Source organism: Rhinoderma darwinii, chromosome 9, assembly GCF_050947455.1.
Source record: "Rhinoderma darwinii isolate aRhiDar2 chromosome 9, aRhiDar2.hap1, whole genome shotgun sequence".
Taxonomy (NCBI): domain Eukaryota; kingdom Metazoa; phylum Chordata; class Amphibia; order Anura; family Rhinodermatidae; genus Rhinoderma; species Rhinoderma darwinii.
The window spans coordinates 24,533,596-24,548,337 of record NC_134695.1 but is presented as its reverse complement, the minus strand read 5'-3'; the positions used below and the strand labels follow the sequence as shown (position 1 = coordinate 24,548,337).

Genomic DNA, 14,742 nt, shown 5'->3' with positions numbered 1-14,742 from the left:
TGTTACTTTTTTCTATTTTTTCACTTTTTCTTCCCTATGGGGGCTGCCATTTTTTTTTCCATTTCTGTATGTGTCGATTAACGACACATACAGACATGGAATACGGCAGCCACAGTCCCATAGGGACTGCGAACGGGGCCCGTCCCATCCACTTCTGTGTACGCCGTCTGTGTGGGAACTGCGCATGTGCCGCTCCCACACAGTCCAATTTGAAATGCGCGCCATCCGGCGCCATTTTCCTGTGGACCGGAAGTCGCGGCCGGACAGTAAGATTACTACTTCCGGTCGCGGCTTCCGGACTTGTGCACTTGGACCAGCGGCAGCAGACGGAGCGGACGGGCCGGAGGGAGCCGCGGCGGCAGGAGCAGATAAGAGATTTCTATGTATGTTCGTGTTTGTGTGTGTTTACTACTGTATGTAAACCTACTACACTGTGTGTTAGCTCAAAAAATGGCGACACACAGTGTAGGAGGTTAGACCGTTCAATCCCCTCGTTTATCCCGGCACTAGCCAGGATAAAGGAGGGGGGGATTCTCAGAGCTCACTAGAGCGAGTGCTTTTTTCCCAATTTTGCAGCAAAAAGCAATGTGGTTGCTTTACCACATGCAATGCTGCAATTTTGGGAATAGCTCCATCTAGTGATCAGCACTGGGAAATATTATAAATTAGAATCTAATTTATAATATTTCCTGACTCGTGAAAAAAATAAAAAAAATTTGAACAATGTTTAATCACCTACACACTAAATGTTTAATTAAAAAAAAACAAAACATGTTTTGCTGGCAACACATTCCCTTTAAAGACGTTAAGGCCTATGTCGCCGCTTGTGAGGTTTGTGCTAGGTCCAAGACTCCCAGGTCCCGACCAGCGGGCTTACTATGTTCTTTGCCCATTCCCCAGAGACCTTGGACCCATATCTCCATGGATTTTATCACCGATTTGCCTCCATCTCAAGGCAAGTCGGTGGTGTGGGTTGTAGTAGACCGCTTCAGTAAATGTGCCAATTTGTGCCCCTCAAGAAACTACCCAATGCTAAGACGTTAGCTACCTTGTTTGTCAAACACATCCTGCGTCTCCATGGGGTTCCTGTCAATATTGTTTCTGACAGAGGGGTACAATTTGTTTAATTGTTTTGGAGAGCCTTCTGTAAAAAGTTGGAGATTGATCTGTCCTTCTCCTCAGCTTTCCATCCTGAAACTAATGGCCAAACTGAGAGGACTAATCAGTCTCTAGAACAATATTTAAGGTGTTTTATCTCTGACTGTCAACATGATTGGGTCTCATTCATTCCCCTCGCCGAATTTTCCCTTAATAACCGGGTCAGTAACTTGTCAGGGGTCTCCCCCGTTTTCTGTAATTTTGGGTTTAATCCACGGTTCTCCTCCGTTTCACCTGGTAGTTCCAACAATCCCGAGGTAGATGTCGTTCATCGGGATCTGTGCACAGTCTGGGCCCAGGTTCAGAAGAACCTAGAGGCGTCCCAGAGCATACAAAAGACTCAGGCAGATAGAAGACGTTCTGCTAACCCCTTGTTTGTGGTCGGGGATCTGGTGTGGCTATCTTCTAAACATTTGCGCCTTAAAGTCCCGTCCAAAAAATGTGCTCCCCGATATATAGGGCCATACAAGGTCATTGAAGTCCTTAACCCTGTCTCCTTCCGACTGGAGTTGCCCCCGTCTTTTTGAGTACACGACGTGTTTTATGCCTCCCTCCTTAAATACTGCTCCCCTTCCTTGGCTCCCTCGAGGAAACCTCCGGTCCCTGTTCTCACCCCTGAAGGGGTAGAATTCGAGGTGGCCAAGATTGTGGACAGCAGGATGGTCCAAGGCTCCCTCCAGTACCTGGTCCATTGGAGAGGATACGGGCCTGAGGAGAGGACTTGGGTACCCGCCCGGGATGTTCACGCTGGGGTATTGCTCAGGAGGTTCCACCTTCGTTTCCCCAATAAACCAGGTCCACCTAGAAAGGGTCCGGTGGCCCCTCATAAAAGGGGGGGTACTGTAAAGGATCTACCAGACACAGCTTCTGTGTTGACGCCCGTGGGTAATCAGTCTGCACCTGCTCCTATGTCTGTAAGACTGACTCCATCTTCCACCACTCAGGATGGCAGGCTTAGGAGTGGGAGAGCCTATCACAGCCTGACCAGACGGAGCTAGCTCCCGCCCACTGTCTATTTATACCTGCCTTTCCTGTTCCTCCTTTGCCTGTGATTCTGCTCTGCTTGTTTCCTGGCTCTGCTGCTGCTGCTTGATTTACTGATGCTTGTTATTGACCTTGGCTTACTGACCACTCTCCTGCTCAGCGTTTTGTACCTCGTGCACTCCTGGTTTGACTCGGCTCGTTCACTACTCTCATTGCTCACGGTGTCTCCGTGGGCAGCTGCCCCATTTCCCTAGCTTCTGTGTTCCCTTGTCTGTTTGTCTGTCGTGCACTTACTGAGCGTAGGGACCATCGCCAAGTTGTACCCCGTCGCCTAGGATGGGTCGTTGCAAGTAGGCAGGGACTGAGTGGCGGGTAGATTAGGGCTCACCTGTCTGTCTCCCTACCCCGTCATTACAGCATCATCTGATAAATTTGAGAGCAAGTGCCAGAGAAAAGAAAGCGTGAAGAGATCCATCTTTATGGACCAGCAGCTTACCTGGAAATCCCCAGTAGTACGGGATATTATGGTCATGAAGCGCCTTGGTGGATACCGATAATTAACTCCGATTGGCGAGGGTAGCAGCGGATAAGTCTGTGAAGACTTTGATATCTTTACAAGCTTCTGGCAGAAGAGAAGTTTGTTTAAAGCGCTTGATGAATGCTTCTTTTCATTTACATGGAATAACTGGAATCTGGTGATAACATCCCTGGGTAGAGTTTGAGCCACAGATTTAGGCTTCGGTAAGCGGTGAAAATGATCAAGTACTTTCTCCATCTCAGAAAGATCAGGCAATATGGCAGAGACAATGTCCACTACGTATTTGTATAGCTTATCATTAGTAATTGATTCTGGAATTCCACGTAGTCTGACAATATTTCTACGGGAGCAGTCCTCCGCATCAGCCAGTTTAGAGGCTTGCTACAAACTGCTAACCTTATCAATACGGTCATTATGTGAACTTGTGAGTTCCTCCATCTTAGATTCCAAGTGTTCCGTACGTTCATCAATGCTTTGTATATCTGTTTGCAAAGTGTGGAGAACAACTTCAAAGTTACCGTGAAGAGATTTACGTAATGAAGTCAACATGTGCGCCATAGTTTCCTCCGTTAAAGATGAGGCTGGGGTCTGCACCACCCCTACTGCCACTTTCTGCAGACGAGGAACACGTCATGGTATTGTAAGAGCGCAAACTATGTTGATTATTATTCTCCACAGGGGGATGGAAGAACTCTGTTAGCTTTTTAGGCTCCTTGACTTTGCTTGTTCTTGGCATGTCACACACCTTATAAGTGAACTTTGTAGCTGTGAGTATATTTGAAAAGAGTAGAGCCACTGTTGTCCCTGTAAGTGACCGAGTGCAATCACCTCATATTCATTACGACATCCAGGGGAGATCCCCTTTCATCCTGGTCACACCCCCACTAAGCATTATGTAACCCTGCCAGGCCAGTTATATTGCTAATATCGTACTGTTCACACCTGAAGCAGAACGTTCACCACACCACAAAAAGTACCATAGGCAATAATGGCTGTGGAGCCATCCAAATTAAGGCCATGTTTGTGAAGGCTGTGCAGGCCTCACTACCCGTCCCGTGGCTAAGGACCAGAGGTGAGAGGTCAGGGACCCCTTAAGCCTACCAACGGATGATGCCTGTATGCCGATCTCAGTCCCAGCATGTTGTAGCAGGAGTGTGCAAGCGGCCGGCCATTTGTACTATAGGACGCAGCTCTGAGCGTGATCTAGGCCGGGGCTCGTAATGGCGCTAAGACTGCACCAACGGCTCCTCACCAAGTCATGGACACTGTCCGTGGTCTCTGCAGGATGATTTAGCAATCTCCTCTTCGTTGCCACTGACGGATGGATCTGGATAAAGGTATAACCGGCGGAGCTCTCCTGAGATGCGTCCACTCCGGGCCAGCGCTAGCCACACCCCCCACTGGGTGTCCTGATTTGCATCCACTAGAAGTATACAATAAATGTTCCTTTGAACGACTGCAAGCAGAGATCTTGAATACCATGGAATAGAAGTGTTGAGGTTAAATAAAACACATTACAATTTGTGTTTAAGTGTTGAATCTGCAATCTAAGGCCTTGTTGAAACTGCGCTCCAAAAAAACGTGTGAACGTGTCAAAAACGCTAGCTAGGTGTTTTTGTCTAGTTTTTCGTTGTACTTTTTGATGCGTTTTATACGTGCTTTCGGGGCGTTTTTTTGGCATGTAATTAGGACTCCCTTTGACTATGGGAGTTAGGTGCATTCTCAGCGCATTTTACACACCAAAGAATTATCCTGACACCTCTTTTTTTACGCTAGGCGTTTTTAAACAAAATGCGTCGTATGCACTAACAATGCGCTCTTACATTGATGTAAATGGGAAGCTTAAATCATGTTTTTGATGCGTCAAATGCACGCCGTGTGAACAGGGCCTTAACCAATTACACTAGTGTCAAAATAATACATGCTTACCTTTGCATTGCATGCCCTGTCTGAAAAGCCCCTTTAGGAGGCGTCTGCAGTGCTGACAAATTGTGGGACGTGTGTATGTATGGACCTGGAAAGTGTGGGGAACCTTCATTCTGTTCATGTCCTGCCAATCTTTCCATATAGGTCGTCCTTTAAAGGAGGGGATACGAGATTTCTTGTTGTTAACCTATATTAAAAAAACATTACAGAGATGGGTTATCTGGGAAAAATATATAATTATTGAGAGTAAATTTATCATTAAAACAAACCTTCCTGTATTTGCCTCAAACGGAACTCTTATGGATATGCAGGCATTCAAACCTTTTTTGAAGGAATCAATGTTTCTGCTAAAAAACTGTTCATGTGGTAGGCTATTCCACAGCTCTTACAGTAAAGAACTCATTGAACCCATTATCCAACCACAGAGTGGAATCTCTGGCCTTTTTAGGACTAAAGTGACTATAAAAAATACAAAAACAAAAATAGGAAAAATAGGGAGGAATCCTCCAGCACACCCACTGATTGTCTTAGTCCAGACTGCGAACGGATCCTGCGTGATGGCACACAGCAAGGGAACAAGAAAACAAAGAAATGATCCAGCGCTTGTAGAGGATTATAAAAAGGAACTACAGTTCGAAGTTTAATTCAGTGACTAAAAGTTCAAGTGCAAGGGGAGTGGTAGCAGTAGCCTACGTGTTTCGGACAACAGAATAAGGACAGAAGTGTTGTCCGAAACGCGTAGGCTACTGCTGCCACTCCCCTTGCACTTGAACTTTTAATCATTGAATTAAACTTGGAACTGTGGTTCCTTTTAATAATCCTCTACAAGCGCTGGATCATTTCTTTGTTTTCTTAAAACAAAAATACTATCCAGGACATATCCAGCACTCGTAAGGGTATAGAAAATATGTACGTAGCAAATTTATTTATACAAAAAATGACAAACCATTTCCCATAGGCTAATAACTAGAGCAATAAATACAAACACTATTAAAACACTACGTACAAGGACTCCCTATATACAATAAAGACAAATAGGATGTAATGTAAAGGATCTCCGCAATGGACACCTGCAAGAAAAATTCCTAGGTACAAAAAGATATGCATAGATAAATTCAATATGCAAGTTGTTCTATCCATATGGTCTATCCTTCCCACAAGAATTACGGTAAGTTTAGCCCTTCCAGGATACATGGATAATGAGCAGTTTGTATAAACCAACATTAATTTGCCAAAGGTTATAAGTAGTGAGCATAAAGATAGTCATGAAAGAGTTCCATTATACTAATCTGTTGCTAATATGTGTCCGGAATGTAGTATCACTCCCATGTTTAAAGGTAAGTGAAAAGCAGCATACATCTGTAGTAAATAAGGTGCTCCAGGTTATAGCAGCAGCTCTGCTTCTTACGGTAATGGAATTTTATCTCGACCGTAATGGAAACATCTAGATTCAAAGTGCAAAATATGAAAAAAAGGCCAGTGTAGCGATTACCACCACGTGGTTAGCGGCGTGGTGTTGCATAAAACCACACTTGCAGGATACGGTGTGATGACGTCTCTCACCACCGTGCAGTTAGCTAACGTGTTTCATCCCAATCGGGACTTCATCGGAGCCAATCAAACCCGTTCACAAAGTTACCTTCTTTATAGCGGTACATTTAAAGGTGTATTACCTATTTAAATGTCCTTTTATTTCCACACAAAGCGTTATTTCCAAAGGTATATCAAAGTAACAATTTGATCATAATACCAGTAAAAAACATTTTATAGAGAAAGATTACCATAATAGCAATCTTTAAAATAAATAGAGAATTTTTTCCACACAATATGCTGAATAGCCCTTATTCTTATATATAGAAGAATAATACACAAATAAAAAAGTATATGAAGATAATTTCATTTAGTGTGGTGTCCCTCTCCCAAGAGGGAAAAAAAAAGGGGAGAAGAAAGGGGAAGATGCAAATTTAATAGGTAAAACAGATAGGATGGGGAAGCAGTCCACTGGAGCACTGGTATACAGTCCAACCCCCATTTCTGCCATCCTGAACGTTTAGTTAATAAAATATTTGGATCATAGACACTTGAAAGGCCAGAGAGAAGGTCTGTCACTCATGGCAAGGAGTCAGTCAAGGGCCAAAAAGAGGCATCTTGGGAGAGGGATACCACACAAAATGAAATATTGTTCATGTACTTTTTTATTCCCGGGAGTCGAACCCCGACCTATCAGCTTCAGCAGACAGTAATATTAAATTACCCTCCTCTTCGGCCGCAGCAGAGGTCCTCACTCCATCCAGCGTGGGATGTTGTACGTAGCGCACAGCGTTGTGACGTTAGTACCTCCGCTGCGCTCCGGTACGAGGAGGGTAAGTACTGTCAGTTACTATAGTAACAGGGGCCCGTGTAGTTTATTGTATAGGCCCCAATTACTATAGTAACTTTTTCTAGATGTGATGTGGGGGGCTGCGGGCCCCCTGGCTTCGGGGCCCTGTCGCAATTGCGACCGCTGTGACCCCTGTATTTACACCACTGGCTAAAGAGCGGGGAGCTGTGAGTGAGTGCCAGGCAGGAGCAGAGAGCAGGGAGTATAAGTGATCTGGAGTCTGAATATTTTTTTTTTTCTGGTCTGCGGTCTGATTTGTTTTAGGGGTTTTAGGTAATCTGGGGTCTAATCAACTTAGGGAGTTAAGGGGGTCTGATATGAGGTCTGTTCAATTTAGGGGGTCTGATTTGGGGTCTGATTAATTTACGAGTCTGTGGTCTAACTAATTTAGGGTGTAATGATTTAGGAGTATGTACTAATTTAAGAAGTCTAGTCTTGGGTCTGATCAATTTATAGGTTCTGATCTGAGGTCTGTATTAGTTTAAGGAATCTTGTCTGGAGTAATTCATCTAAGGGGTCTAGTCTGGGGTCTGTATTAGTTTAGGGGCTCTGGTCTGGGGTCTGAATAATTTAGGGGTCTGCTCTGGGATCTGAATTTGTTTTTGTTACTACAGAGTCTGGAGATGACCATTAAAGCAAGGGGCAAAATATGTTTGGGCAGCAAACTCCACAGTCGTCAGGAGTAGTTCTTATGGCGGTCTGGGCCAAATGGAGAAGAAAAGGAAAGAGAACAATTACCATCAGAGAAGATGACACCTGTAAGTCACTGGCTTTATAGAGGATCACAAAATAACTGGTTATATTGGTGCTTGTATAGTGGTAGTGTACAATTTCCCTGACTGAAAAAGTGAGTGTATATCTGTTCCTTACTGTATTAATAGGTATTTCTATGTTCCACTTTAATTTTTCTTTTTGTGTTGATGGTGTAGTTTACATATTTAAGAGGGTGGATAGGAGAGAGACCAAAAAGAGCAACATTTTCTGCCATGGAGTAGCAAAATGATGGGGAGTCTGTATAGAGGGTGTGCAATAGGTGTTGCAAGTGCAAAGAGTCAAAGATGTCTAGGCAGCAAATTCTGCAGAGGTGAATCGTGGATGGAATTCTTCATGGCGTTCTGGGCCAGATAGAGAAGAAAAGGGAGTGTAAACAACTACAATTAAAGACATCACCTTTGAGTCAAAACCTCTCCCATTACGGCTCAAGTTCATTGGCACAGTACTTTTAGAGGAGAGCATTTCAGTACACATAGAGTCTCAAGGAGTATGCTACGATTGTTTCTTATGCCTAATTTGTACAGATTTCAACATAAATTAAAGCAGAGGCATACAGAGGTAAAATAGAGCGCTCATGCACCTCTATGACAGTCCTACTATGCCTTATGCATGGAAACAAAATATAGTCTAGGACAAGAGTCGTTAGTTCAATTTAATCAAAAATAAGTTTATTGTTCAAATCAGCAATCTACAAATCAGCAATCGATTTTCCTAAGATGTTTTTGAAGCGAAGGGTTGGTTGGTCACTTGCTAGTGACCAAACGAAAATGTTAGGAATAATAGCTGTCATGGCCATAAAATTGAACTTTTTAATTTTACCTGTGGCTCTGTGCTATGTCCTCCTAGGTCCTCCAGACTACCCCCAGTTGGGAGTGTCACAGCTCTTTGTTTGGTGATAGAACTTGCACCTGTAAATGATCTACTGGAAAGGTGACTTCTTCTTACACCCCTGCAATTGTTAGGTATCTTAAATGCACATCTCTTATGATAATTAAGACCACAGCCTGAAATATGAGAAGGTTAAAAATTAACAAATAAAACAACTAGAGTGTTAATGAAATTTATTGTAAATTGTAGAATATAATCTTTTATCTTTGTAACACACACTTGAAACTTTTTGACCTTAATCTCTTAAAAAAAACTATCGGGGAATTCATGAACCTTTCTACGCCATTTGCCCGCAAATTAAACCGTTCTGGGAAGAGGTTCAGAAGGAAGTAGCTGAGATTTGTGGAGTGAATCTGTCTCTTAATCTCGCTCAAATTCTTCTCTAGGTACAATCTCAGGACTTTAAACCGTCCAAGCATTGTCCGGTAACATGGTTAATACAAGTAGCTAAGTTGCTAATTCCTTTACACTGGAGGGACACGGAACCCCCTTCCATCCAACATTGGAGAGAGAAGGTGTATCAATTATACAGTTTTGAAGAACTTGCAGGATGGGAAGTTGGGAATAGAGAAAGGTACCTCCGCACATGGGATACATGGATTACGTATAAATCTAAAGTCCTTGCAGCTACTTAGAATAACTGTTCCCTTGCCCGATACGTTTGTGAAATTTGGAAATAATCCCTTTCTTACAATTAGTTCCGTGAGACGTTACTCGGACTGCCTTTCAGTTGTATTGTTTACTCCTTATTTAGTGCTACGTACATACTTCTTACACAAGAAAAACACAATATCTTTCATATCTATACATCACCCAATAAGTTATTATACGCATTGAGTTTCATGTCTACATTTGCTTGGCCTGGTCGCGACTCCTATTTGTTACATGTGAATTGTAAGTCTGGTCAGATCTGAGTGTTACTTGGATCTGTGTTTTTTGTACATATTATTTATTTTCTTTTTCCCTTTCTGTATGTATACCTCGGATGTCAGTACTAAGTGAAATGTCTTTACAGATTATGTAATGGTGTTTATATTTTGGGGACCCTACGAGGTCTGCCTGTGATTTGATTTGATTATGAATCTGATGTCCTTTTTTGTTGTCAGACCTGTTGTTTATTTAAAAAATATAATAGAAATTTTAATTGAAAAAAAAACAAAAACCTTTCTACGCCAGTTTTCGTCAAAGAAATGTTGCAAAAGGCGCAAAAGTGCAAATTGCAACTTTGTCCTTTTTACGATGCCCTCTCGATTTTTGAGGAAAGGGGCATCACTTCACAAAAGGGAACGGGCCATGGCGGATCCACAAATGTATTATAATTTACGCCAGTTTTCTGGCATAAATTATAGTGGACATCTCCGACAGCTCCTAGCAAGGTAAATGCCCGTAGCGGACCTCGTAACTTGTCCCCTCATGAGACTACCCCCCCCCCACGATGTTATATGTGATTCAGCAAGCAAAGTGGACTCGGAGGAGGGAAGTGAAGAAGAAAAGTGAGGTGAGCATAATTTAAATATATAATTTTGTGTCCAATTGGTGGGTGGGAATGGATGGCGCACGACTGCCATCTGGAAAATGTGTCAAACCACGTCAGCTGGAAGATGCAACAGATTTATTACAAAACGCCAGTCTTAGTAAATCTGCCCTTATGGCTCTAAGTTGGGACTATTGCATTCATCCATCATGTTACTGTGCACTGCCTGGTGTGAAAAAGATAATGCATGAATATTTACAGTGGATTGCATCCACGGCGCAAAAAGATTGTTATATGTGGACTTAACATAAAGACTTAATTTGTTGAGCTTACCTTGGCATTTTAGGCCTTGTCTCACTAAGCCAAACAACATTTCTCCACAATAGTCACAAAAGGCTGGAGATTTGTAGGAGTGAACAAGTAGTATGTGAGGTCGTATCGAGAAGTCAAGGGACACAGAAGCTGTATAAAAAGAAAATAATGATGACAGTCATTTTTCAAAATAATAAGCTAGTAAATAATAACCACCAAGCACTGAAAGACATTGAACAAAGATATATACTGTTAAAATTCAGCACATGGTGATTTCAGTCAATGCTGGTGAAGTGCGCTGTGTAATATAAATCTTTACAATGACCATTTAAAATATCCACAGATGCTCATTACCATCCATCCCTGTTTTTGCACATTGAAACGGTATAACCCATGGATGAGTCATGTGTAATGCATCATTGGACGATTTGAATAGGACTAAACATTACAACAGTCATGTGACCCCCACATGCGCATATCATTGACCCCTCAGCATTCAGTTGGCAACACTTTTATGACATAGGACATGTACTAGGTCAATACACAGGACACGTCTATTGGCTGATTGAATGGGACTAATGTTGGAAAAATGCTTATTATTGTGGTTACCAGTAGAATGGTATAGTCTATGGATATGTACTGTGTAGTGCATCCATAGGATAACAGAATGGGACTATACATGGCGTGAGAACATATCTTGAAAAAATGATACATTGTGTTCTGCTTGATGAGGGGCCTGAGAGCTGACAAGAATTCCCTCGATGTACTTTAAAGAGGCTCTGTCACCAGATTTTGCAGCCCCTATCTGCTATTGCAGCAGATCGGCGCTGCAATGTAGATTACAGTAACGTTTTTATTTTTAAAAAACGAGCATTTTTGGCCAAGTTATGACCATTTTTGTAGTTATGCAAATGAGGCTTGCAAAAGTCCAAGTGGGTGTGTTTAAAAGTAAAAGTCCAAGTGGGCGTGTATTATGTGCGTACATCGGGGCGTTTTTAATACTTTTACTAGCTGGGCGCTCTGATGAGAAGTATCATCCACTTCTCTTCAGAACGCCCAGCTTCTGCCAGATCACGCTGTGACGTCACTCACAGGTCCTGCATCGTGTCAGACGAGCGAGAACACATCGGCACCAGAGGCTTCAGTTGATTCTGCAGCAGCATCGGCGTTAGCAGGTAAGTCGATGTAGCTACTTACCTGCAAACGCTGATGCTGCTGCAGAATCAACTCTAGCCTCTGGTGCCGGTGTCCTCGCTCGTCTGACACGATGCAGGACCTGTGAGTGACGTCACAGCGTGATCTCTCGAGAACACGCTGTCTGCACTGCCAGAAGCTGGGCGTTGTGAAGAGAAGTGGATGATACTTCTCATCAGAGCGCCCAGCTAGTAAGTATTAAAAACGCCCCGATGTACGCACCTAATACACGCCCACTTGGACTTTTACTTTTAAACACACCCACTTGGACTTTTGCAAGCCTCATTTGCATAACTACAAAAATGGTCATAACTTGGCCAAAAATGCTCGTTTTTTAAAAATAAAAACGTTACTGTAATCTACATTGCAGCGCCTATCTGCTGCAATAGCAGATAGGGGTTGCAAAATCTGGTGACAGAGCCTCTTTAAGTCATGTACCACCCCTCGGACCCTGTACTAGGTAAAACACAGTATATCAGTTTTACCAGGTATGTTCTGACAGCATCTTTGGTCCTATTCAGTTAACCCATGGATGCACTAAAGGACACGTCCATGAACTATACCATTAGACTGAGCAGAGACAGTGGTCTAAAACGCAGTATAAGTAAAGGAATGAGAGCAATATTTGAAGCATAATAGAACATTGTATGGTTCCAATTTTTTTTTTTTTTAAATGCATTAATTAAATAAATAATTTGTTCAAAAAAAAAACAACACTGAGGAAAATGGAATTGCTGACAGTTACTAAGGATCAGCCATGTTTTATCCTTGTTCAGGATAATAAAATCAGGGTGTCCATACACAATGAGCTGAGCCGCAGTAGTTGCCAAATCGCTGAGAACCGTGCATCAAAAACCGCACGTGGTTCACAGCAAATTTATGAACATGAATATGAGGTTCTCTGCTGACGTTTTGATCAAACTGTATTTGCCCACATGTCACTTCACAGTGACCTCTTTTAAGTGGGTCCCTACTCTATTAGGTACAATATCGCATAGCAACTAATGCCGCCGCAACACTGCACCTGCAGGGGAAGCAACCCAGGAGCCCAACAGCACCCATGCTGCCAAGCTAAGCCACCTTGTCTCTGGGCCACGTCCCCCCACAGGTAAAGCACCACAGCAACAAAGACCAACACACAACACCACAGCCAAGTGAATAGATCATAAGAACTCACCTCTTCATGTGGTCTCAGTGGACAAACTGAGAGCAAAGAAGTTGAAAAACCCATAGATTATAATCCCACAAAGCAGTTGAGGTGCTGTTAAAAACCGCATCAAAAACCCATCTGAAAAAGCGCATTCATTTTAATTGCGATTTGATGTTTTTATATGCAGTTGAATTTTTAACCCCAATCGCATTGAAAAACACACCAAACCGCAGTAAAACACATGCAGTCTCCTGCTAATTTAAAACACCAGGACGACCATGATTTCATAAAAACTTTGTGCTTCACCTATACTTGGGTGAAAATGTAATTGGTAATGGTAATTGGTAATTTGTTGTGCCATTACCATGGCTGCATTGTGAATGGGCACCCAAAAAGAGATTTCCTTCAAAGTTCTCTCATATTTCCATGTAGTTTATTTTTCATAGAAGTATTAAAAAATCCACCTTTTGTATAAAGCAGATATGCAGGATTGTAATTTTGAAAGCATACACTGCTAACAAGCTACGTACACAGGTTTCCTACAGCTGAAGCATAACAAACATATAAAATTGTTCATAGTGAAAATAACAGTAGCAGTAGTATCTTATGTAAAATAAGATGGAGTCATAGTCCGCAAGTGAGCCATTAAAGTGTAGCTAAACTTTTAACAAACTACTGACGTCATAGTGACATGTCAGAAGTTTTGATTAGTGGGGGTACAAGCACTGAGACCCCCACCAATCACTAAAACAAAGCAGCTGAACCGCTTGTGTGAAAAACTATGAGCCAGTACTGCTATACATTGGCTTTCCGGAAAAAGGCGAACAGAAACGAAGCGGCTGAGCGTTCATACGAGCACTTCAGCTGCTTCATTTTAGCAATTGGTGGGGTCTCTGTGCTCAGACCCCACCAATCAAAACTTCTGACTGTAGCGTCCATGGCCACGGACCGTCGCGATTACTCACCCCCCGGCAGTCGTAGCCATGGATCTGTGAGCGCTGGCCTGCATCTCCTCCCCAGGAGACACGTCCGCTCCGTTCTGCTGTGTCCCGTGGGTTGCGCGCGCACGCTCCAGCCCGGCCTTAAAGGGCAAGCAAGCGCATATGAAAATAATCATCAATTAACCCACGAACACCCTGGATTATAAAAAGGGCTCTGTCCTTTTTCTCATTGCCTGTGCGTCGTTGTGTTTACCCGTGTTAGTCTTGCAAATGGTCCTTTAGTGTTATCCTGTTCCCGGTGTTCCCGTACCTGCTACCTGTATCCTGTATCCGGTGGTACCATTGTTCCTGTGCCTTAGAAAGTTGGAGTCGTGTAGTGCCATCGGTCACGCCTGTTGTCTTACACCACGCCTGGTGTCTGCTGCCAAGGTCACATCTGAGCCTAGATGTTACTACTGTCTGAACTGCTACAGGTACCCTTGTGATTGGACTATATAGACATTGACTTGGTACACTGTTTGGCCAGCTCCTATCCCGCTATGGCGGTACGGCCCAGTGGGTCCACATACCCACAGATCGTGACACTGACATGTCACTATGACATGTCATATATTTGTTAAACGTTTTGCTAAACTTTAATATAAAAAGTATCCTCAAATGTTAATTTCTGCTGATGAGACACTTTGAGAACAAAATTCAATACAATTGTGGGGGAATATATTAAATGGTTTATGGCAGTTTCTAGCATATAAAAGTTTCACATTTTGGTGCATGCCATAGCTGGTCTAAAATTTGTGACATTACTTCTCTCGCCACTTTTCGAAAGTGGCAAAAAAAGGGACAGGGTTTAGTGGTAGGGGGCAAGGTCCCTGATGGAACAACATATGTACCATAATTTAAGCCAGTAACTGGCATTAATTATGGCGCAAAGCTGAACCTGCTCATAGCAGACATTGATTTTCATTTCTGTTGCATGGACAGCCAAAGATGCGCTAATAAATTTGGTACAATTCTCGCCAACGT

General features: G+C 42.9%; 1 protein-coding gene across 1 annotated transcript in view; it reads right to left on the bottom strand.

The window, feature by feature from the left end:
• Positions 1-14,742, bottom strand: part of LOC142660297 (serine/threonine-protein kinase D1-like) — a 256,966-nt gene that overhangs the window by 144,077 nt on the left and 98,147 nt on the right. Inside the window, exons 4-6 of the mRNA XM_075836887.1 lie at positions 10,456-10,584; positions 8,580-8,764; positions 4,610-4,793 (exon numbers count right to left, since the gene is read on the bottom strand). Of these exons, the coding sequence (XP_075693002.1) occupies positions 4,610-4,793; positions 8,580-8,764; positions 10,456-10,584 (498 nt within the window). The remainder of the gene's footprint in view (positions 1-4,609; positions 4,794-8,579; positions 8,765-10,455; positions 10,585-14,742) is intronic.